The 25415-nt window shown below is 44.2% G+C and overlaps 1 protein-coding gene across 3 annotated transcripts in view; it reads left to right on the top strand.

The window, feature by feature from the left end:
* Window positions 1–25415, top strand: part of TTYH3 (tweety family member 3) — an 83439-nt gene that overhangs the window by 46992 nt on the left and 11032 nt on the right. Inside the window, exons 7-14 of one of the 3 annotated variants that reach the window (XM_053365980.1) lie at window positions 247–322; window positions 11534–11589; window positions 14120–14212; window positions 14305–14397; window positions 15738–15874; window positions 19056–19232; window positions 20662–20737; window positions 22684–22787. In XM_053365980.1, the coding sequence (XP_053221955.1) occupies window positions 247–322; window positions 11534–11589; window positions 14120–14212; window positions 14305–14397; window positions 15738–15874; window positions 19056–19232; window positions 20662–20737; window positions 22684–22764 (789 nt within the window). In that variant the 3' untranslated portion in view covers window positions 22765–22787. Of the gene's footprint in view, window positions 1–246; window positions 323–11533; window positions 11590–14119; window positions 14213–14304; window positions 14398–15737; window positions 15875–19055; window positions 19233–20661; window positions 20738–22683; window positions 22788–24252; window positions 24598–25415 lie in introns of those variants that run through there. The other 2 variants (XM_053365979.1, XM_053365981.1) reach the window with 2 other exon arrangements.

The following is a 25415-nucleotide window of genomic DNA, read 5'->3' as shown; positions in this document are numbered from 1 at the left end:
GCATCTTTCATCATATCCAGATGGTTGGATAGAAATCTGACATCCTGAACGTGTAGATCTTCTGCAGGAGTGCCATACATTCTTAGAACTGGATGCTTTTATAAAATCATGATTTCAAAGATACGTTTGAAGATCAGATTGGGAAGAGTAATATCGGTGCAGAGGATAAAATGTTTTTGTGCTCTGTGTGGCTATTATTTCTCCCCCTGTGTTTCTTACTACTTGGGTCATCTCTGCTCCTCTTAGGGTTCAAGTGACTTCTGCGTTAACCCTGATGCCTACATCTCCCGAGTGGTAGAGGATTATGCGGTGCTAAGTACAGGTAAGTGACTGCATTTTGTGTTTTGTAGAAAGGCAAGAAATGGAGGGTTAGGTTGAAGAGGGTAGGAGGTGTGAGGATGGCCCATGTCACCAGAACCTTGCTTCATCTCAGTGAGCCTGGCATAAGCTGTGGTGTCAGGGTACTGTATTCCCCCTTTGCCTTTCTCCCTCCTCTGACCCTTTTGTCTCCATTGAATACGCCATGGCATGACCCGGATGTCTTGGCTTCCAGTGCAGTGGAACAGCAAGGCAATGACAGTTGGCATCTTCAAAGAAGGTCCTCTGATATGGGCATGGTAGCATCTCTTCTCCCAAGTCCTAGTTCTCCCAGTAAAACAGTATGTGACCAAGGGGTTGTCCAAGGTCTTTGTGGAAGCATATGAGACAGGGGATAGGCAAGGTTTTGTTTTTATGGGTGAGTGTGTGGATATCTGTGAGAGAATCTGATTGACTGATTGAGGGATTGTGCCTCAGCCTTGACCAGTTTCCTTAAAGAACCTGCGATTGCTTAAATGACTTCTGTATATAAGGAAAGAAGTCCAGTTGGTGGAAATATAATTCAAAGTAGCCACTGCTCATACTGTGTTGGTGACTCCACACAAATAGATGCAAGTGGATTTGGTATGATGGCTATGTAAACAACGGGAAATCCATTCATGTGTTGAAACTGTGATTCATGTTTCTGTGGATTGATCTTGGCTTTTTGTAGTTCTGGGAATATGAGATCTCTTTTGAAAGCAAAATAAAAGCCAGAACGAGTGAGCATCTCAATTTAAAAGCATCCAGTCCCCTGTCATGCCAGACAGGGCAGTTAAATAGGCTAGAACATTAAGAAAGAGAGAAATATAATATTTCCTTAAAAGTGTAGTATGGGACTGTATTGACATTTTTTGGAAATTCAGATTCAAGTGCAACAGCAGTAAAACATTAGACGACGAAAGAATCCCAGTAGACCACTAGTGTGTGTGTGTTTAAATCTACAACACAAAACTGTGTGCTCAGGGTCTCTTTAACAGTTAACACAGATTAACTATAACTTGCATGATTCTTAAAATAAATTGCCAGATTAACCTAGCTGCCTTGCTGGATTATCCAAGATCCACCTTTTTGCAAGAGCTTTGTCAACTAGCAGGTGATAGACATTCTACAATAAGCTTTCCAGTTCTCCCCCTGATGTAGAAAATGAATGTTTTGTTACAATCCAAGAATAAATTGGTTTCAGCCACTATCTTTTCCAGTATGTTAAGTTTTTTCACCATCAATCCACCATGATTTCTAGTGTAAAAATCCTGGTTTATAACCAATCTTTGAAATTAGCCAGGTGCCAGGCACATTTTGCACCTGGCTATCAGCCACATGCAACCAAGTGAAGATGCCTGGGCATCAGGATGCTGCCTGACATCTTCTGGTGCCTGCCTGGAGATCATTGGATCTTGAAGGTTTTCACACACCTTGGTATAAGGAGCCATTTGGCACCCACCTTATATATCTGAGTTTCTAACACTGCTTATAACTAAAGAAATAAAACAGTGAAAATGTTCTTATTTCTAAATACAATTTGTAGCTTGAAGGCATGTAACAAATAATGTTTTTCATTCTGAACAAAATATAAGAAAAACATCTATTATGTGTTTTCAGAATCAAGAGACATTTATTTATAGATAAACCCTCTTTTGCAGGAGACACCACTGATTTAAAATTGGTTTAAATTTGAACCAGTGATTATTTGTTAAATGGCATTAACTGATGTTTCTGTTCTTCTGCTCTACAAATTTAAAGAAATTGGGGATAGGGTAGAGAAATACTGAAATCTCTGTACCCTTCCCCCAGTAAGCTGCATGCATGTTCACAAATGCTGAAATCCAGGGTTTCCTGCCTCAGGGTCTTTGTATAAACTCAGCATTCAGCTGTGTTTAGCCCTGGGAAGCCTGAGCTCTCTGTACTAATTTGTTAGGCTTAGTAGCAGAGGTTCTTGACACATCTGTGACAAAGGGGTAATTGAACACCTTAGCTGAGTAATGTGCTCTCTTGGGCTTTGCCTCACCTGATCTAGACTGAGAAAGGTAGCAGATGAATGATGCCTTCAATTTGGGTCTCGGTAGGTAACGGTCCATTTGACAAAACGGTGCTTCGATAGCAGTCGAGGCGGGAAAGGGGGAGGCAGAATAGATGGCTGAACTGCTCCTTGGGTGAGCAGGTGACAGCTGTTGTGCTTGTGCAGGATTCTAATGGGGCCTTGCAGGACTTCCGGGTTGGCGCCATCGCCGAATGGCGGACTCCCTCCGAGCTCCGGAGGGAGCCTGCTCGGCAGGGGCTGGGTCCTACCGCATCGGCGACGCGGGGACCCTTAAAAACCACGGCCACGGAGGCCGTGGACATGGAGACTCGGCTGGCACTGCTAGCGCCCTCCCGACTCGTGAAGGAGCCTTTTTAAAGGCTACGGATCGGGTGCCGGGGAGAAGCGTGGTGCTTTGAGTCCTCTGCTATCCCTGCCGAGCGAAGCCGCATGCCATCCGGCGGAGAGCGCTGACTTCTTCCATTGAGAATTCGGATTTGTAACAACAACCCGTGAGTAATTTGGAAACCGGGTTTAAAAGGAGAAAAAAAGAATTTTTTTTTTCGGATTTGATACGAGCGGGGGGGGGATCCAAAAAGGAAGTCAGTCCCCCTCCCTACTGTAAACCTTCCAAAACAAGGACTGGGAAACCAAGGTCCAAAAAGAATTGAATTGCTGATAAGAACTAAGAATTCCACGATGGGAAACTACAAGAACTGTGCTGGAGGAAGAATTGAGGGAGAAGGAAAACGTAACCCCCCCCCTGGGAACCGGGGTGATTGAGGAGAGAGCCTGGCGAAAAGCGAAGGAGATTTTGACAGCTGTCAAAGTAGCTGTCAAAGTCCGAAATTTAAAGAGGACTTGATTATGAGGACTTTGCTGGTTAATTTTGCTACAATTTGTTACAATTTGTCAAAACTTGGATATAAAATGGCGAAAACATGGATAACAATCGGACTTTTGGACTAGAGAAAACAAAGTTACAACAATCCCCCTAGAGGAGTTTCGGGACATTACAAAGAAGGTCGTAAGTGGAAAAATACCATTGGAATTCTACAGGACTGGTTATCTTCTGGGAAAGCTGCGAAACGGAAACAATATTGTGTCTACAGGGTGTTTAGCTAAACAATAGAATTTTCTATTGAAGAAAGGAAGGGACTGAACGTATGTTTTTGTTCCTGAATAACAATAATCCCTGCAGACCTACTAAACTTCTGAATTAGAACGTTTTGGCAGCGGAACAAGAGGAAACTGGACTACAACTTGGAAAGAACAATGGGGGGAGCTTTATTAAAGATTGGAAATTAAATGGTTTAAAAATAACTTTAAAAATAATTATAAAAAGAAAAAAGCCAGCAAGGAATCGGGGGGAAAATGTGATTTATGGACTTTAAGAATTCCAGGCAGACAATATGGATTAGTGGTCAGGGGGAAATTAAACCGGGGACGGGGGGGGGAGAACTAGAATCCAAAGGCTTGTCAACTATTTTTTGAATTGGCTTTTTTTTCATTTACTATACTTTTTATTTCTTGTTTCTTATTTCTTTATTGTGTGAGGTGTCTTTATCACTAAAAAAAAGGGGAAATTGTGGAATGGAAAGGGGGTGGGCCCTGGGGAGAGAACTCTTGTCTTTTATTAAGGGTACTGGTGAGGACTGAATAATTTTAAATTTAAATTTGAATAATGGTTTAAACAAATTAAGTTTTAATTAGAACTGAGAACTTGTGGAGCCAACAATATGATAGGGGAATATGGTAGGGGTGGGGGAAGGAGGGAGTCCCGGAAAGAGGGTGTTTGAAAAGAAGGCTTTGAATGTATTCTATTCTTTTTCTTTCTGTATCTCTGAAAATCTTAATAAATATTATTTAAAAAAAAAATCTAATGGGGCCTTGCAGACTTCCTTCATGGCAGGGATAGTTCTGTCAACAATGTGGTTTAGCTACCTATTTATTTATTTTTAAGCAACTATATATCTGCATTGATATCTTACTGTGTACACGGAAACAACAGTGGTTAGTAACTGATGATTTAAGATCATCCCCTAACCCTGCCAACAAAGATTTGTTTCTTTATAATGCATAAACAACTCCTGGTTTAATTAACCCATCTGTAAAAATAAACATGATATAGCCATGTCTTTAGACATGGAAGGTGGGGGTGGGGGAAGCATTCAGTCCATGCTCCAAAAGGCAAGGACTACCCCCCCCCACCAAATAACTGTGCTGCAAGCAAGAGAGTAGGGGTGCTGTGGAAAGGGGCCTCCCTAACTGTGTCCCCAGAATCTACTCAAGACAGGAGTGCCAAGCCACATACTAAGGCTAAGGTGACTAGAAGTGCACAAGGGGCAGCACAGCAAATGCAGAACCACTGCAAAGCATTTTGGGGCAATTTGGGCAAATATAAAATTTTGGCCAGTGACGACTTTTTGTGGAAGAGCTATTTTGGGATAGGCCAGGCAGTATCCCTCCCCCAAGGGTGGGCTGCCCAGAGGATCCCTTGCAGCCGCTCCATCCACGTATATCCCCCACTTGACTAATGAGAAACTCAGCTGGGTGTTCCTCAGTGGTATGTATTTCTTGTTTATTTTATTTTTTTAACCCCCCTGCAACTTCAGTGTACCATTCAGCTGCTAGTCCCTGATACATACCCTGAAAGAGACGGTAAATGTCCATAGAATTATAGCAAATGTTACATGAGTAACAGTTTTTTCTTGCTTGTTTTTGCCCTGGAAGCTTTTCTGATTCCATAAAATAGATGCATTTCAGAAGAGAAGTCACCTTGCACTCTATGTCTGCAACTTTATAATTGTCAATACAGTGGTACCTTGGGTTACAAACGCTTCAGGTTACCACCACTTCGGGTTACAAACTCCACTAACCCGGAACCTTGGGTTGAGAACTTTGCCCCAGGATGAGAATGGAAATCGCGCACCGGCAGTGCAGCAGCAGCGGGAAGCCCCATTAGCCAAAGTGTGCCTCAGGTTAAGAACGGACCTCTGGAACGAATTAAGTTCATAACCCAAGGTACCACTGTGTAAGGTAGTTTTTGCCTACAGACTCACAATCTGGTAGACATAACACAAAAGGAAAAAGGAATGGGGAGGGAAGAGGGAAGCAAGGGTGGCAGCAGCCGCTCCTTCAACCAACCAACAGATGAGGCAACGCTGATCTACCCCTTGTTATGATGTATTTCCTGGGAGTCAGTCTTCTAGTGTCCTAAGTCTCCTAGCTGGTGACAGAGGCCAGAGAAATGCATTCCCAAGTAACTACCATTTGGAGCTCAGTGTGTTGTTGTTTTTTCTGGCAAGGTTTGGGGAAACAAACTGGTCCTATTTTGGTGGATGGATGGGGCCAGATGTGTCTCCCCTTTGCCAAGACCCAGGACTAGCTAAGGCAACTTGAGTTTAAGAAATACAGAAGAGATCCTTGAGCTGGAAAGCTTTTGATAGGGGAATTTTCCATAAGTAACTTGACTGAAGAAAATTTGAAATTAAAATCAAGCTTGCTTTTCCTAATCAGGGATATAAATTGCTTGTTTTGATAGCATCCCAGCCAGACCGATAGATGTGATCTTCTGTATGATGCATGATCCTTATATCCATAGTTGCATTTAATTGTAGGATAGTGTGGCATTTTTCCTCCTGTTGGAAAACAACAACAATTAATAGCAGGAATTGAAATGCTTTTAAATATACCCAAATTATGTTGGCATGTTTCAAATCTAAGCAGAATAAATGGCGCAGAAGATAATCTGATTATGTGTATCATCTTCTCCACTCACAGTTTAGAGATGAGATGAGATTCTTTTTGTTTTGTTTTTCCACATGCTGTGTGGAGGGGGTGGAATGGCAATTTGGTGTGCAGGAAGGCTAGATTATTATATGCTCAGCTCATCTAGTATTCATTAAGTATGATAAGGCCAATAGAGTTGGACGCTGATGGGATAATCATCTTGCACTGCTAGGGGAACCCCAGTGCAGCCAATACGTTTGTTTTCAAGGCAGGAGGCCATTTGCCAGCCCCAGTCCTTCCAGCTGATTGTGTTTTATTACCAAGTGATTCAGTAAAGTTCAGAGGTGATGTACAATAAGATGTTTTGTGTCTGGATAACTGACTGGAATGATGCTGCATCAGACGCCATGTATCTGGGCTGAAAAGTCTCTCATTTCTAACAGGTAATTAGAGAGTGTGGGGACGCTTTCCCTTAATTAGTAGTTGTCAAGGTCTCTGAGCTCATCACCATTGGTCTTCATACATGTATTGTCATAATCCCCTCTGAGCCGGAAAAAACCAATATACTACTTCTAAAGGAGAACATTCATTTTGCAAGGGATTGATTTGGAGTGGGGAAATGCATAGTTAGTTTACACCACCACCCCATCATTCCTTTACTTCAGGACACCCCACTCCCTAGTGATCTGGAATGGAGGAGCAGCAAGTGGGGAAAGGGTTAAAAACCTCTTCCCTCTGCTGATTCTCTACTCCAAATTACCATCTTCCCTTGGCAGCAAACAAGTTTTGACAGGAGCAAGGCACAAGCAGACCTCCTCTTGGTGTTTGGACCTCTTCCTGTGCTGTGTGAACACCAACATTTAAACTTCTGTATATTTTAAAGTATGGTTGTGGATTTGTCTCCATATTGTTCTATATTTTTGCAAACCGCTTGGAGGTGCTTTACAATCAGTGTACAAATTCTATGACATAAATAAAATAAGCATAAGCTTCATGGGTCCCATCATAGCCATTCCCTCTGAAATGGAGTCAGGGAATCACCTCTGCCCCCTATATAGTGTGAATAGGATGTAAAGGTAAAGGGACCCCTCACCATTAGGTCCAGTCGTGGCCGACTCTGGGGTCGCAGTGGTCATCTCGCTTTATTGGCCGAGGGAGCCGGCGTACAGCTTCCGGGTCATGTGGCCAGCATGACTAAACCGCTTCTGGCGAACCAGAGCAGCGCACGGAAACGCCATTTACCTTCCCGCTGGAGCCGTACCTATTTATCTACTTGCACTTGATGTGCTTTCAAACTGCTAGGTGGGCAGGAGCTGGGACCGAGCAACAGGAGCTCACCCCGTCGCAGGGATTCGAACTGCCGACCTTCTGATCGCCAAGTCCTAGGCTCAGTGGTTTAGCCCACTGTCTATCCCATTGTGCAACTGAGAGAGAACCACCCCTGGTGATCTTAGTACCAGGACACTCTCATTTCGCAGAATGAGGTGCCTGCACATTTTGTTCCATAACTTTCTAGGAGGGCTAGAGACTTACTTAAAAAACAGAAAAGAAAGCTCAGAGGCTGAGGAGCCCAAGTTCACCCATGGAAGGCTTTGTGGGGGCCAGGTTGTTGACCCCTGTTAGGTTGTTGAATCTTTCCCCATCCCCTTTCAATCAAGGTTTGCACTCGATTATAACAACCTCTTAAAGTAAAATAACCCTTTCTCCGCAACACCTTTCTGGTCTCCCTGGACGTTGAACCCAATACAGTGGTACCTTGGGTTACATACGCTTCAGGTTACATACGCTTCAGGTTACAGACTCCTCTAACCCAGAAATAGTACCTCAGGTTAAGAACTTTGCTTCAGGGTGAGAACAGAAATTGCGCGGCGGCAGCGGGAGGCCCCATTAGCTAAAGTGGTGCTTCAGGTTAAGAACAGTTTCAGGTTAAGAACGGACCTCCGGAATGAATTAAGTACTTAACCCAAGGTGCCACTGTACCAGATAGACAGCATAGACTGAATTATTGTGGGGGTGGAGGATTTCTAGGTGGTGTTTGAGGGATGCTGACAGGGCAGCCTGTTCTCCCATCCACTCATGCTATGCACGTTCTGCGAACAGGATTTCAATTTCCAGAACTGTCAGTGTGGCTTCCCCCCACCCAATAGACAAGTCATACGCACGCACAGCACAACTTCTTCATGCATTGGGTAGTTGCACTGAATTATTGATTTCTCCAGGCTCGCCTAAGAGCAGCCCACTTTGCTGATATGCCCCTCTCAGAAAACTGCCATTAAACAGAGACTTTTCACTCCTCTCATCAGAATTGTCGCTCTCTTTGGATCACTGAGGTGCAGGCAAGCACACTAGTGTCCTGAAGTCATCCAGAGTTGTCTGTGTGCAGTAGAGACACATCTGCACTGTTTTAGATGGGTGGGCATCCAGAGCCCACCCCATCCCTGCATGTCTACATCACATGTGGAAATATACAGGATCAATATGGGCTACATGGCTTGTGTGACATGGATTCTGTGAGGTACTTGCTTTGACCCACTTCCCATGTTTCTGCTTCGGTGCTCAAGCACTGAATGAAAAGTATAGCAAGCTATTCTTGGCATACCTAAGAGTCTGGCCTGTGACAATATAATTCAAGCTGTATGAATGCTCCAGGAATGGAGTGCACCTGCTTCTCAAATCTGTTGATCACTGTTGGGATGCTGCTACTCCTTCATGTTACTAATCCAATGCTGTGTGGAGCAGCATGTCTTTATTTCACTGATGTGTTCAACGGTCACCTAAGGCAGGTCTAGACTACCTAAGCCTGCATGCTTCTCTGCAGCACTCCCCATCCACATCTGGCTGTGAGCTCATCCAAGGGGTGTGTTGTGTGCATCAATCCAGCTTGTGGCATTTTGAAAGAATGTCTGGTCTGTGCCCTAAAGTCAGTCCTGTGGTTTCTTGCCTGGAGCAGCATTCCCATAACCATGGAATGATGAATCAGTTATCATGGGCTGCAGCCCTTTGATTTGTGGAACTTCCTCTGCTCTAGAGATAAAGGCTGCCCTTGGCACTGATGGTTTGTGGATGACAGCTTAAAACACATCTGTTCACACAACCTTTGTTGGCAGCCTGTAAGTGGGCATGGCTATGCTCCTGCTGAATTGTTTTATTAGCCCAGTGTGGTGTTTCAATTACATTTTTAATTAATTGTTGCATTGTTTTGTCTTGTGTGTTCACAGCCCTGGGATCCTGTAGGATGAAGGGCGATCTGTAAATAAATGACTTCTTCTTTAACAGTAGATGTTTGAATTGACATACACATGTTTACCCCAAGTCATAGCCTTACCAAGAAGTTATCATCAGTAGAATCAGTAGAGTCAGGTTCAGTGGAATTTGCTGTTTCCCCTTGTGGCTTGATGCATACATGAGAGTACATTGCCATGTGTAGAGGAATAGTTTTGGACACGGTGCTAGTATGTTGACTCTGCTCTTGCTCTGGAAAGGCCTGCTCATGAATACAGACCTGGATACACAGGGGTTTTTTCTTTGGATCAAATGCTTAGTAGTCTGATGGATAGATGTCCATTCCTAGTCATTCATGCTAAAACCCCTTTTGGGGAATAAACATAGGAGTCCTGCTACTTTCCCAGTTTCTGCTGATTACCATTGGATTGGCTCAGCTGAGCTGCAAGCGCAAGTCCTCCCAAAGAGAAATTCAGTGGGTGAGAGAAGGTGCAGCAGCTGGAAGCAGCCCCAGAGCGGGCTAATGAATTATAAATAACAGCTGTCAGTTCCCTGGTTAGCAGGCAGGCGGCCCCATACAAGGCTGTCTCTCCAGCGTGTGCACTGGTTTCTGGAAACTGTGTTCAATATTAATGGTAAGTGCAGTGAAACAAGGAAAAAGTCTGGCCAGCTCTGTTCACTGGCTGCTGCTCCCCTTTTCTGGCTGTTTCTTTTTCTTCCCCTACAAAACCATGGTCAATTAGAATAACCGCTTTCCCCCCACCTCCTTTTCACCATGTGCAGGGTGTGTAGACCAAAATACAAGTCCCATAGGCTTCCTTGTGGCTTCCTTATTTTTTATTTGTTTGCTTGTGGCTGTTGTCCGTGACCGTGCCTTATGGAGGAGGCATGGAAGCTGAGCCAAAGAGACTAAGGGTGAGAAATGGGAATCCCATTAAAACTGGTTCAGGGCGGCTCTGACAGGGCGAATTGGGGAGAAAATGGTTGGTTGTGCATAACCGCATCTGTATCAAGAAAGGATTAAAAGCCAGGCTGTGAAATGTTGTATGAGCTCGTTTTCCTTTCCTTTTCGGTGACAGTATTTAGGAATGATGTAGAAACCTAGTAGTAGTAGTGCTTGTATATGCAATTGGGTGAGAAAGCAGTGTGAGGGCCCTTTTCATGTTTTGAAAAGGACTTTATTCTGTATTGTATCAACCTGAGGTAGGCCCTCTTCTGGATGTTATACCAAAGTTAGGTGGCTTAATGCACCTCTTGCCTTCTCAGAAAAATTATCTGAAGCTGGTGCCCAAGAAGCAGCTCTTTGTTGGGCTTCCTTTTATCAGATTGGCACTTGTGTTTATTGCCGTTGGCACACTGTCCTTTACACAGTGGGGAATGTCAGTCCTTCTGCATGCAAGAAATGACTGGCCAGCTCAAGTTAACTCATGCTCAAGTAATCTATTTTTCTTCAGTCTCTTATACACCTGAGAGTAGAAGAAAGTCTGCTTTCTCACATTTGTGTGTGTGTGTGTGTGTGTGTGTGTGTGTGTGTGTGTTTGTGTGTGTGTGTGTGTGTGAGAGAGAGAGAGAGAGAGAGAGAGAGAGAGAGAGAGATATGCAGGGTGTCTGGTGCAGGTTGAACTCTGTCCCACCCACCCCTCCACTTTGTTCCTGGCTCTTTTCTGCCCCCCATCCAGTTCTTCAGTCAGCCTACCTGTTTTGTCCCCCCATCCCAATACCAGCATTTTTATCTGTTCAAATATTTGTTTTTTAAAGCCTTTTTTACACTCCATGAGGAGTAGGAGGCAGAACACCATGCATTATGTTTGATGCAGAGGTTAGAGGAAGACTGTCGGCTCTTAGTGGTATGATACTTTTGAACAGCGTCTACAGAAACGTCATGTGATTAGTTAAAAATTTCTTTTAAAATAGCCTTGTCTCTTTTTAATACAGTGCCACAGATGTGATACAGGAGAGAAATTTTGTGTGGTGGCGATATTTTTAAAATACCATCACATTTGAGAATATTCTTTTTTGAAGATTCATTGAGCTTCATTTCATGCCACATCCTCCCAGCCCTCTGGCAATTTTTCTAGGGCATACCTGTTTGGCAGGTTGTTCAGAACAAAATATTCCGGTATTACAGGAATAGCAAGCTGTAACCAGAGCCAGATATGAAGCCTTGATTGCTACCTCTTTTTTTGTCTTCCCTTTTGACAGATACTCTGAACTATTATCTTGTCTGCAATGCTGGCTCCCTAAATCCGTTTCAGCAGGTGAGTTCCTCAGCCCACACACTTCTCTTTCGCTAAGCTGTACTTTGACATGACCAGGAGTCTTAACAGCAAGTCTCCAGGCTAGCTTATCCAAAACGTCAGAGTACCGTATTTTTCGCTCGATAACACGCACCTGACCATAACACGCACATAGTTTTTAGAGGAGGAAAACAAGAAAAAAAAATTCTGAATGAAACAGTGGATGTATCATTTTTGTGCTTCATGCTGCGGCCACAGACATGTGATTTGACGGTGAGTTTGGGGTAGCCCAATGCAAAGATCCTGAGGATCCATGTGGATCTGTGCTTTGTAACCACGTTTTTGCACCATTGCAGCCCCAGGCAACAGTGGGTGCGTGATTTTTTTGGTGCAGGCTGTAGCCATGGACATGCTATGTGATCTGATGGTGAATTTGGGGTGACCCAATGCAAAGATCCTGAGGATCCATGTGGATCTGTGCTTTGTAACCACGTTTTTGCACCATTGCAGCCCCAGGCAACAGTGGGTGCGTGGTTTTTTTTGGTGCAGGCTGTAGCCATGGACATGCTATGTGATCTGATGGTGAATTTGGGGTGACCCAATGGAAAGATCCTGAGGATCCATGTGGATCCATGCTTTGTAACCACGTTTTTGTACCATTGCAGCCCCAGGCAACAGTGGGTGCGTGATTTTTTTGGTGCAGGCTGTAGCCATGGACATGCTATGTGATCTGATGGTGAATTTGGGGTGACCCAATGCAAAGATCCTGAGGATCCATGTGGATCCATGCTTTGTAACCACGTTTTTGTACCATTGCAGCCCCAGGCAACAGTGGGTGCGTGATTTTTTTGGTGCAGGCTGTAGCCATGGACATGCTATGTGATCTGATGGTGAATTTGGGGTGACCCAATGCAAAGATCCTGAGGATCCATGTGGATCCGTGCTTTGTAACCATGTTTTTGCACCATTGCAGCCCTGTTTTTGCATCAGATCATTGCTATGTGATCTGATGGTGAATTTGGGGTGACTCAATGCAAAGATCCTGAGGATCCATGTGGATCCGTGATTGGAACCACGTTTTAAGTAGGGAGGGAAGGAAAAACATAGAAGCGACAAGGAGAGGGGTGTGCAGAGAAGCAGCTGGCTAAGAATGCAGGAGAGGGGTTTTACCGGAGGGAGGAAAGGAAGGCAAAAGTCCCCCCCCCCACAAGCCAGCCAGCTCTCTCTCTCTCCCCCCCCCCAACCTGCATGTTGCCTTCGAGTCCCAGACGCACGGAAAGGAATTGCCTGGAGGGGAGGGGTTTTCTCTGCTCTTTGTTCCGTTTGAGCAAACACAGTAAGGAAACAGAAGCGGGTGGGCAGTAAGACCCTGAGGCAGAATGCAGGAAAGCAGCAACTTCCTCCTTTCCTCCCTTCTCCGGACGATTTGATATTTGCCTGATTTATGCCTTCACTCGCGCTTGTCAGCTCCAGGGACCACACATTCGCTCAATAACACGCACAGACATTTTCCCTTACTTTTTAGGAGAAAAAATCTGCGTGTAATAGAGGGAAAAATACGGTATTTTTCATCTGCTGCTAAAAAGGAGAGCCCAAACGAATGCAGTAAGAACAATGGGCAGGAGGATTGGCCATTCACCATGTCTCACTATGATCTCATCTGCTCTCAAAGCAAATGCCAGGAAACGCTCGCCAATATTTGATTAGGGGAGCAGCAAGGAAGGGCTCTTAATTAATGTGAAAACAGCTATTTGCTATGGAAACTGACCCATGTCTTCAAATTCAGGTCACCACACAACCCACTTCTAGGCGCAGAAACCAAAAATGATCCCTATGGGGACAGCAACCTGGTTGGTCACCCAGTCTTCTCTCAGGAGGTCAGGCTCTCTGGTAAATTATCTGAGTAGCAATCACACAGGGTATTGCAGCAAAAGCCCAAAGGCCCGGTACATAAAGCTAATCTCCCTGGCACAATGTTTGAAAACAATTTAGACTACGAAATTTGTGTCTCCTTCACGTATTTTTAAAAATAAATCATAATACAAGGAAAACAAGCAAACCACAGGGTGTGTTTATGCAATGAAAACGTTGGTGTGCCTGTAGTTTGCTAATTGGAGTGTGTTTTCTTTATAAACATGGAACACCAACTCTGAATTTTGCCACCCACTTTCCAACGTACATAGAAAACCTGCAGACCTGGAAAGAAGCACAAAATAAAGACTGACTTTTTTTGTTTCGGAGTCTTGTTTTCACAAATGGCCTTTTACTTTCCTCTCTCAGAAAGCTTGTGAGGCAGCTTAGGCTGACAAAGTCACCTTGTAAGCCTTATGCCTGAGGGGGGATTTGAACCTTGGGCCTTCCACCCCCATCCTGCTGGCTTCTAATTCATAGTGTGACACACTACGGTTCTCCTGTGTAGGATACTGGTGGCTACTCTTCTAGACAGTGCTTCAATAATTTAGGGCAGCTTGTCAAATCGAGATGTAGTCGTTGCATGCATGCTGACTTGCCTTGGCCCTGATGACTGAGGTATGATGTTTGTGTTGAGCAGAAGCTGTCGGGAAGCCACAAGGTCCTGGTAGAAATGCAGGATGATGTGCTGGAGCTGATGAAGTCTGCCGTCAAAGAATACCCCGCTTCCAAGGTAAAGCTTGATGAATTATTCCTTTCCACAAACCCAGTAAAGAAAATGCCCAGCTTTGCATTCCAATTCCTGTCTAACATCTTTGCTTTTAGGAGCACATCAGTCAAATCCAGGGAGTTCTGAATACCACCGAAAGCAACCTGCAGCACCTGACTGCCCTGGTGGACTGTCGGAGTCTCCATTTGGTGAGTACCAATGGGCAGGAAATACAGTAAATCACTTGGTGCTTGTAGCTATAGAGCTGTGGTGTGAAAAACTGGGATATGGTGTACTGTGAAAGGACAGAATATAGAAAACCAGGTGGGCCCTGATTGAATTTTCTGCACGAAAACTAGAGGTTGTATTAAATGTAGCGCTAAGTTAAAGTCACCTAGTAGTATATTTGTTCCGCTCATGATATGTTTCGCACTAGTGGGATGTTGTTGTGCAAGAATGCATAAGCAGGATTCCTTTGTTGCACAGCATTAAAACTCACTTGTCCTCTAGCGCAAGAGCACTTGCAGACAGAGAACACTGCATTCAGCCCAAGGCAGCCTGTCTCATCTTGAGCTTCACCATGCAACAAGGGCATTTGAACATCATGAGCGGCACATACTTTTGCACAAGCTGAATCTGGTGGCCTTCCCCATTGGAGGAAAAAACAATGTTGGCATGCCATTTTGGCCTTTCCTTGGCAGCAAAGATACACTGAAATGGTTCTGTGTAAAGCTTGAAGGGGCATGAAGGCGGGGCAGCAGCACACCTGGATTATGATGTACATATTTAGCTAAGACTGATTTTGAAAAGCAACAGCCGGAGAGAGAAGTGTGCCTCTCCTCTTCTTTTTGGTGTTCTTATAACTTTAATAATACTTAGTAGTGTTCAGGGGTACCTTGCGTATCTTAGCTCTGTAATCCTTACAACAACCATGCAAGGTTTATCATTGTCTGCACGTTGCAGGTGGATAGTTTTGAGGCTGAGGGAGAACAGCTTACCTAAGACTACCTAGTTCAATCTGTAGCAGAGGTAGGACTTGAACTGGTGACTTCCTGGTTCCTGTCTTCGCTTCTTGGCTACTATGCCATGGTAGCTCGTATAACTGTGTGTTGACCTTAATGTATTTGTCTCTGTAGAAAGCATTAGGATGAAAAGTCAGCATCTACTGCTTGTTAGAGTTCTTTCAGTTCTGATTTCCTTTGGAGCATCCTCATGTGATACCTGGAAAATAAAAATAGATGAGATTTATAAATTATTGCTATGACCAGTAAACAACATGCTTAATGTATTACAGCAATACACCCAAGAACTATAGGGTTTGAATTTCTTTTTTCTTATTATTTATACTGTTGCATTATTTTTGCATTTTTAAAAGTGCAATTTTAGAAGGTGAACCATTTTTTAAAAAGCTCCCATGGCAGTCGCACAAAATAAAACACAGTATTACTACACATGTTTGAATAGAGGAATTGTGCATGTGGGAGGCCAGGCGGCAGTGTTGCCTTCCATCTTGAGCTTGAAAGAGTTTTCTCTGTTTCTCTCCTTTTAGGATTACATACAATCTCTGACGGGCTTCTGCTATGATGGTGTGGAAGGGCTTATCTATCTGGTTCTCTTCTCCTTTGTCACTGCCCTCATGTTCAGTTCTATAGTGTGCAGTGTCCCGCACACTTGGCAGCAAAAGAGGTATGCACACAAACAGAGGGAACAGTGGTGCCTCACACTCCTATTTTATTTTGCTTACAAAAACGTTTATATCTCTTCCTTCTGGTACAAGAGCACCACTCACAGCCACTTACAACATTTAAAGTTCAGTTTTATAAAAGCAGCAATATATAAAATTATGCATTTATTTATTTAGATAATTGTATATGCCACCCAGTATTTTTAAGAAAAAGTCTTAAGTTGTTTACAAATCAAAGAGACAGGAATCAGCAGCCATAGCTCAGTGCTAGAACACCTGCTTTGCATTCAGAAGCTTTCAATCTCTGGCGTCTTCAGGTAGGGCTAGAGTGTCCCCTGTCTGAAACACTGAAGAGCTGTTGCAACTCATTGTAAACAATACACAATGGGCAAGGCATTCCATAATCTGGAAACGGTCACTGTGAAGATCCCCTATCTTATAGCACTGAGACGTGCTTCTACTCTAGATGGGACACAGAAGAGCCTCTCCTTCAGACCGTAGGGAGCAAGCGGGATGATATGGGGAGAGGGTGATCCCTAAGGTATCCTGGACAGAAACGATTTAAAGTTTTAAAGGTTAATTGTCCACACTTTGACTTTCCTCAATTGGAGCCCCATGTAGACTGTGTTACAATAACCTGGATGTCCATTTCCTTGGGAATGGGTGCAGCTGGTGTACCAGCCTCAGCTGGCCAAAGACACTTCCGACCCTTGCTGCCACCTGGTCATCCAGGTACAGTGGTACCTCGGGTTAAGTACTTAATTCATTCCGGAGGTCCGTTCTTAACCTGAAACTGTTCTTAACCTGAAGCACCACTTTGGCTAATGGGGCCTCCTGCTGCCGCCGCGCCGCCAGAGCACGATTTCCATTCTCATCTTGAAGCAAAGTTCTTAACCCGAGGTACTATTTCTGAGTTAGCGGAGTCTGTAACCTGAAGCGTATGTAACCCGAGGTACCACTGTATAAAGCTGCCTCCATGAGCAGACTCCAAGACTGCGAACCTGATTCTTCAAGGGGAGTGAATCTCTTGTCTAGGATCCATCTCGTTTTTAAACAGGAACGTCTCCATCTGGATTAAACCTCAGTTTATTAGCCCTTAACCCCATCCAGTCTCCATGCAGTGATTCAAAACCACAGCAGCACCTTTGGTATTAGATGAAAAGGAAAAATAGTTGTGTGTCATCCACATGCTGGGATTCCAGAGGCTGAGGAAAAGGAGCTGACAGCTCTGTGTGACGTAAGCAAACTACCCAAGCCCTACACGGCAGGGCAACGTGAAGAGAAACTGGCCAAATGGAGCAGAGAAGGAAGTGTTATGCATGGCAGTCTTTTATATTCTGGACTAAAATCCACCCACTAAGTCATCTCAAGCAAACATTATTAGCCACAACTCCTCACACTACCCAATAGTACTATTCAAGACACAAAGTTTAGAGGATAAGACGTCCATGGGGTGCAAAATACGCATTAAAAGAGAAATGTCATGACAGTTTGGGAAGGACTGACTGGTTATGGGATGGCAAGTCTTCCTGGAGTGATTAGGACTGTCTTTAATGTCAAAAAGACCACTTAATAAGATTGACCTGTAAAATGTTCAGGAGACATAAAATGCCATGTTGCTGACCCTTAATTCCTGTTGTTCAGCAAATGTTCACTGCCACCTTGTGGAACACATTTCAAATTACCCAATTAACTGTTTGGAAACCAGATTCCTTGATCACTCTTTGAATGTGATGCAACTAGCACGTCTTACACCTGAGAAGGTTATTGGGTCCCACAGATAAGCTGCTGGTTATGTAAGCCTAGGCAGAGTTTTGCTGCACCATAGTCTTTGCCCTTCCTCCTCTTCTTCCTTCAGACATACGAAAGCCACATGCCAATTCTGTCTGTTACTTAAAAGTTTCTAACCATTGCCTGCTTTGGACCCCTTACATACTTGTGGCCTGTGTTGCGTAGGTTTTTTCTCGTGACTTTTCTTTCAGAATACAATGTCGTCCACCCCCCACCCTGGCTGGTTATAGCTTTACTTTTCAAAGTGTCTCTATCACTTGCTCATTATTTCTGTGAGCTTTGGAGTGTGCATTTATTCTTTAAATATCTACAAAGCTGTTTTGAAAAAGTTCCTCAGATTGTTGTACCAAAAAACCCTGCAAATAGGAGGGGAACACTTCCCCTGTCTATCATATCAGGTGTAGACACAAATATCAAATCCTGTGGTTAGGAAAAACAAGATAGAAAGAAGGTAAGTTGGGATCTACTGGTAGATTTCTGGGTGATTTGTAGTGGATTGGCAAGGGTTTCTAACTCAGTAATGAACCCATTAAAACCTGGCAAAACTTGCCATGGCTGGTTTTGTGCTAATCACCTGTTTCTTAGCCTCAGAATGCCTTCTCTATAAAATAGGGGTATGAATTAGTTGCTTCTGACCAAGTGTTTGTGAGACTCTGCCAGGCAGCTTGTGTTTTGTGCTAGGATCTTTGGAATGCAGCAACTTGGATATAGGCTGGCTCCTGGGGTACAGTAGGCAATTGGCCTCAGCTCTTGAGCCACCATTTGACATCTGTCTCTGCCACAACCACTATTTTTGCCCAGGTTCCAGTTAGTAGACATTGTAGTAAACAAATGCAAAATAGATCCTGTAAGCCAGAAGTTGGCCTGTCTTCATATAAAACATCCCAGAGATTCTTCAGTACTGGTTAATAATACTGACAGAATGTGGCAATCTCCTAACTTGTAAAAAGGTGACTGTGTATGTGTGGCCGCCTCCTTACCCCACAGTCTTAATATTATACTGGCCCCTTAGATTAGTTATGCACCCAGTGGCTGTGTTCATTGCCACCCTGTATTCCAGCCTCTCCCAGCCTGATGCCTTCCAGTTGTTTTGGACTGCAATTCCCATCAGCCCCAGCTATCCTGCACCAGCTCCTGGAAGACTGCTTTGTTGGTTCTGAGTTATTTGGCAGGCTCTGTGGGAAGAAATGTGACAGGCTTTGAAAGCCCAGGCTGCAGTTGTGGGAGGTCTGAGTCATTCTGTTCTCTGGGGGGAGGTGGTTGCTGTGAGAAGGAAGTTGTTGCTGTACTACTCAGAAGCAGGGAAAAGAGGGGGGAGGAGAAGCAACACCACGTGCTTGGTCTGGTTTGCTCTGCAGCAGCCCTGAAAAGAAACTTTCCTCCCGTCTGCAGGAGTTCAGATGATGATGGAGAGGATGAATCGACTGCTCAAGGGAACAGGCAAACGCACGACAACTTGTACAGGGTGCACATGCCTAGTCTTTACAGCTGTGGGAGCAGCTATGGAAGCGAGACCAGCATCCCAGCAGCGGCGCACACAGTCAGCAATGCTCCTGTCACAGAGTACATGTGAGTAGATGGTGCTCAGTGCATAGAGTGGGTTATGTGCATCCACAGGGACATCTCCGCTGAAAAGTGTTAGCTGAGTAGCAGGACTGTTCCTGAGACCCGGGGCGGGCCACTGCCCTGTCAGTCAGGTCAGTCAGTAGTACTGTCCTTGAATGGGCCTGTGGTCTGGCAGTTTCACATATTCGCAGTGGGAGGATGAACAGGGAGGGAAGGAGGGAGGCTCTGTTCTGCAGCTCTCTGTACCTGAGTGGATCCTGGTATTTGGTTTAAGAGATAATGTATGGATACAGTTGAAGGCAGCAGTTACTGTATTTTTCGCTCTATAAGACGCACAAGACGCACCTAGTTTTTGGAGGAGGAAAACAAGGGGGGAAAAACTGAATCTCAGAAGCCAGAACAGCAAGAGGGATCGCTGCGCAGTGAAAGCAGCAATCCCTCTTGCTGTTCTGGCTTCTGGGATAGCTGTGCAGCCTGCATTTGCTCCATAAGATGCACACACATTTCCCCTTACTTTTTAGGAGGGAAAAAGTGAGTCTTATAGAGCAAAAAATACAGTACTTACTACTGGAGAACCAAAAAGGAGTTGTATGTGACTGCAGCTGCAAGCCAGTTTATTTATATCTTTCTGTATTGCAAGTGGATAAAGTGATATTTGCAGAGCTTAATGGGAAAAGACTCAGTGGTACTTAAAGATTGGAAACACTTGCCACGAGAGATGCTGTGTGTTCAAAACAGGAGTGAGAAACCTCGGACCCAGGGCAAATGTGGCCTCTCAAGCCTCACTATCTGGTTCCTCAGAACTCACCCCAGGCCACCCTCCTCCCTGGCCCTGCTTTGCACGCTGAATGTTTTTGCCTCTTGCTTCTCTGGATGGGGGCTATAAGCAGGTGTGTGAATGTGTTAAGAAAGTAGCCTGTAGTACAAAGATACCTTGCATTTGTTGTCCTGCCCCCTTTTGCCACCCAAATGAAACCACCCCTTGGACTGAAAAAGGCCTCACCACCCCTGGCTTAATGTATTTCCACCATTGTCTCTGTAATGGAACGAATGGAACATCTTCCACAAGCTTTAGTAATATGGAATATGAGATAATTCTTTGCCTAAAGACAACTCAGAATAATGTGCAGGTTTTGGCCGTGTTTTGGACTGGCAGATGATGCGCATCTTTGGACATAACCACAGGGCTAGGACTCTTCATGGGAGTGGTACATCTCTTGCCTGCCTACTGAGCCAAGGAAATAACATCCGCCAGCCTAATCTGCTGTTGAGCAGCAGTTGCCTGTTAAGGCTCAGTTCACAGATTACATTCTGTGTATACAATTCCAAGATCACAACGAATGCAGCCACCTTATTTTTGACTTCCACAAATACTGTAAACCAGAAAGTGAATGACCTTTTCACGCTTTACTCTTTCTTACCTTCCCCTCAGGAGCCAGAATGCAAATTTTCAGAACCCCCGATGTGAGAACACACCTTTGATTGGCCGGGAGTCTCCACCTCCCTCCGTAAGTCTGTTTAATTACTGCTTTGAAGGGTAAGACAGAAATCTGCTTTGGAAATATGTGTAGTCAGCTCCTACATACTGCTTCATGAATAAGCATCTATTTAGAACAGAAACATGAGCTCTTCCTGCACCCATACACATTAACACAGCTTGTCTCCTGGTAAAATGTCTAGGTTCCTTTTCATATAGGAAAACAAACATGCATGTTGCTTAGAACATGAGGATTGTTGTCACAGATGTGAACCTTTAGAAGAATTCTGCAAATATATTCTGCTAGTAAGTCTGCAGATATATCACCATAGTATCTCTTGAGCTTGTAGTGGAAACTGTGTTTTGACATTAACACTGAATCCTTCTCCAAAATCTGCCTTTAAGATATACAGGTGTTTAGGGGGTTTGTCTTCTGTTTCAATATTGGTAATTTTTTCATTTTTTTGTATCAAACAAAATTTTGTATCAAGAATAGGGAAATGTCTTTCATGAAAGGTTTTGATTGACCTGGAAGCTGTTTCAGGCTCAGCTTTGTTTCATTCACTGCTTAGTTTCTTTGGTTTCAAGCTTGTAATAACCTGCAGTATATCAGCCTTTGCACTGGTGAGTTGATAGTGTGCTTTAGCACCCAATTGAGATATGAATGACATAAATCCATCTTTTTTCCTTCTTTTTAAGAAGATGCACTCTTATGATGTCTGAACTTGTCTTGTGGGAGTGCATTTAGCGATTCCTGAAAGCAAATACACCCTAAAATATAAAAGAAAAGCAATTTTAAAAGAACAAATTGTGACAGTCTGTGCTACCAGCCCTAGTTGATTACCTTGACCAGCTCTCAGCAACGAACTTCAGAATTCTCCTTTTTAGCCTTTCCCCCCTTTTCTTTTTTTGTATATCGTTTCAGAGAACACTGTTTTTCTCAGCCATGGTGTTACCGTTTCAGAGGAAATATAAACATCTATTCTTGGAATTGATTACTGTTCTGACTGGGAGTGTGGTGGTGGGATCTGTAGCTGCAAACACTATAACTCCCTAATACTGCATGCTAAGCCTGATCATCTTAGTCGCCTGTAGAATTCAGCCAAACCATAGTTTTGCTTGCTGCAAAGCTCTTACTCTTTGGCAAAAGGAGTCTTCATTCTCTAATTAAGAAATGTCCCTTGTCACTAGCAGTGGTCTTAATTGCATTTCTTGGGAGAGGGAGATGGGGGACTTCAGACAGGTGTGGTGGGAGCGCTGTTGAAGATGTGGGATGGGCAGAATATCCTTCATCTCCTACCTGAACTTTTTGAGAAGACTGAATAACACTGTCCCAATGAAAGAAGGAAAGCGAATATGTCCCTACATGCATCTGAACTGATACGTTTAGTACAAGAAGGAATGACTTCAGGTGGGTTCCTGCTTTTTGAGTTGTGGGGGGAACAGAGACATCTTCTTGCCAGCAGTTATCTATGCAATGAATTACTTTCAGATGGGAAAGAGAAGGCAGAATCTTTGAGGATGCGATGTGAGTCCTCCCCATGAGCCATGCGGCCCATTGGCCTTTTCCAGCTAAGGCTCAAATCCACAACCATAGGAAATGCCTTTTACTCAGCTTTGGCCACAATTTAGGAGTAAGAAATCTGTAAATAGGAGGCGCCTAAGAAGTATTTAAGATGATGTTGTGTAGTCCGTACTCATACTATTTTGTCTCAGCTTCTGTTGTGGAAACCAAGGAAACCTACTCCTAGAACTGGAGTCGTCTTCTTCATTGTTTGTCTATTCTTTTTGTCCCCTTGGTCATACCTTCCCTTGTTTCCTCCTCCTCCTCCTTGCTCCAGAGTCTATTCCCATAGGACAGTAGAGCCTTCCCTGTCATTGACATACACACCCCAGCGTTTCACTTGCTTGCACTGTGTTTTTCATGCACGTTGAGGCTGCACTCTCTCTTTTTCTCTCTTTCCTGCATCATCACAGTTGTATTTGGCTGCCATGGACAGTAGCAGCCATATGAGCTGGCAGCTTAAGCCCTCGGACAGTGCTCGGACGTACTGGTAACAGCGCCCGCAAAATCGGAACAGGTACTGAAATAAGGTCCTTCTCGCTGAACTCCCACCCACACCCTGCCATCCCTGCACTTATTCCCCCAGGCCAGTGCCAAAGTATTCACATTCCTTCTCCCTGCACTTCCCACCCTATCCTTTTCCTGCCCAGGGTTTACGCTAGCTAGGCCTGCCCTGGTGCTTAGTAATGGAGCAACATCAACATCTTTCCTTGGCAAAGCTTCCTGTGGTCTTCATGGCAGTCAGTCGCACTTCTTGGAGATGAACAGATTAGCAGGAGTTTTGTAATGGAGAGGAATCTCCTCCTCTCTAACTAGGCCTCGAGTTTGGATGCTGCCAAGTGTCTGAAACTGAAAACATGAGAAGAACCCAGTTTAGCTAACATGGGCATCTTTCTTAATGAAATGCCTATTTGTCTTTCGTCGATGAATCTCTTGGCATCGCAGCTGATGCTGTGGAACACACATTTTTTTTAAAAAAAGAATGCCACCAGCATAGAACAGCTACTAAAGCTTCTCCTAACAAATCTATAATCCAAAGCACTTAAATTCTGCCCATTGCATGTTTCAAAATAACTTCCTAGCTGTGCTGCACATACAATCTTTCTACTATTAGAAATGTTTGCAGGCAAGGTTTGACAGGAAGAACGCTACTCTGGTTCCTGTTTAAAAATGGGTTCCCCTCTGGCTTTGACAAATTAGCCATAGAGTTTTCTTAATCAGTAACAAGTAAACACAGTTGCCATGTGGTGCTTTCTTCTTCCTATAATGCTAAGTGGCAAGAATCCATCAAAAAACAACTTCTGTAGAGTCTTAAAGGGAAAGGGGAATAAGCATAGTTTGGTGATAAGAGATCATCTTTATATACCAAAGGGTCCAAATTCAATTCCTAGCATCCTAGCTGGGGGGACGGAGGACTACAGTGTCTGTAGTTCAAAGTTAGAGCATATGCTTTGCTCAATTCCTAGCATCTCTAGGTAACACAGTGAAATGCCCCTGCTGGAAATTTTGGGGAGCTGCTTCCACTCAAGTGTATAATACCAAGCTAGATGGATCAACGGTGTGACTCTGTATAAAGCTTCCTTATATTCATAACAAAAGCATTGTGAGTAGGTGTGGCTGGAAGAGACTTTGCCTGAGATCTCAGGTATTGGCAGGCAGTAGCAGGTAGCCAGCCCTGGGCCACATGGACCAATGGTCTGACTTAAGTACAAAGTAGCTTCTTGAGAGCCATGTGTAGTTTTGAATCCTAGAGGCAGGTATTTGGAGAGAGCTTAATCCTGTGCGGTTCATCCCTTTAAAACAAGCCCAACCAACCAACCTGCACTCTTTATCTACTGAAGCAAACTGAAAGACGTCTGCCCTGGAAAAAGTGCCTGCCCTAATGCAGGTTCTTCTTTTGTTTCCCTGGTTGGTTGGTTAGCACAGCCCACTAGCCACAGTCTGCATCCTGTTCCTAGACCTGTTTGTATACATCAAGCTGTTACACCTCCACATCACCCATTCCTGCTGAGGCTTTTGTGCTGCGCTGGCTTCCATTCTCCGGTGTCACTTGCCTGGTCTTCATTCTTGCCACCTCCTTGTCATTGGCTTGCTCTGCTTTGGCAAATGCTTGTGGGTCTCTTGAGATGGCTGGCCTGTCAAGGAAACAGCCTTGGCTCGGCGCACTCTTTATCAAGCGCATGAATGGGTGTGTGCGTCATTCAATGCATGTTGCTTGTACTCTCCAGAATGCCACTGCATCTTCCTCTCTTGTAAGCCGTCTTGCATTGGCCTTGCTTGGGCAACCAAGCCCCGGATGCAGCATTTCCTAATTCTCATGGGTGTATGCAGTTGCCCATTGCATTGTGTATTTTTAATGTTCTGTATTACCTACTTTGTATTTCAGGCAATTCCCCCCACCCCCACCCCAGGATAGTTTTACAGCGCAGAATATACTTCATGAAATTAGAGCACTATCTGAACTTTAAAAACAAAAGAAATGTTACACTGAATGCTTACGATTAATTAAGCGGTATATAACGACCTCAAAGAAATGAATATAATCAGGGGTACCATTTTGCATTGAGGGGAGGGGGGCATAGAACTTTCTGGTGGGACCATAAACAAGGCTAAATTGCATGATCAGTACTGCAAGTTTATCAGCGCAGGCTAAATACTCACCCTCTTTTATGTTTGAAGCAAAAATGTTTGATCCTTTTTGTATGCATAACTTACTCTGTAGGCCTGTAATGGTTTCTAACAATAGCTAACTAGAGAGAATACATGAATTTTGAATGTGGGTGGCAGAGACTGCCCTCCCTAAGTGGCAGGCCTCTATAAAATGCCTGTCATCCTTCTTCCCCACCCCAAAACTTGATTTAGATTAAGGACGTGTTGTAGTATTTGTGTGGTTCTGCTGGAGAAAAACTTTGAATTTCCACTAAGGACCAGTCCAGCTGTCCTTGGTAGTTCTGCTGTTTTTCCCCCCTTTTGCTTTCTAAGGAAAAAATTCCTCCGAGGTTAGGACCAGCCGGGGGAAAGAGCTGCTTAACATTTTACAAGAAACAATTGGAAGAAACACCACGTACAGGAAGCAGCTGCAACAACTAATCTTGTTCCCAATACACCTTGAAAATGTTTTTTTTTGGGGGGGGGTCAAGGGAAA

Source organism: Podarcis raffonei, chromosome 14 (assembly GCF_027172205.1).
Source record: "Podarcis raffonei isolate rPodRaf1 chromosome 14, rPodRaf1.pri, whole genome shotgun sequence".
NCBI lineage: Eukaryota > Metazoa > Chordata > Lepidosauria > Squamata > Lacertidae > Podarcis > Podarcis raffonei.
This window is presented reverse-complemented; position numbering and strand designations above follow the sequence as displayed.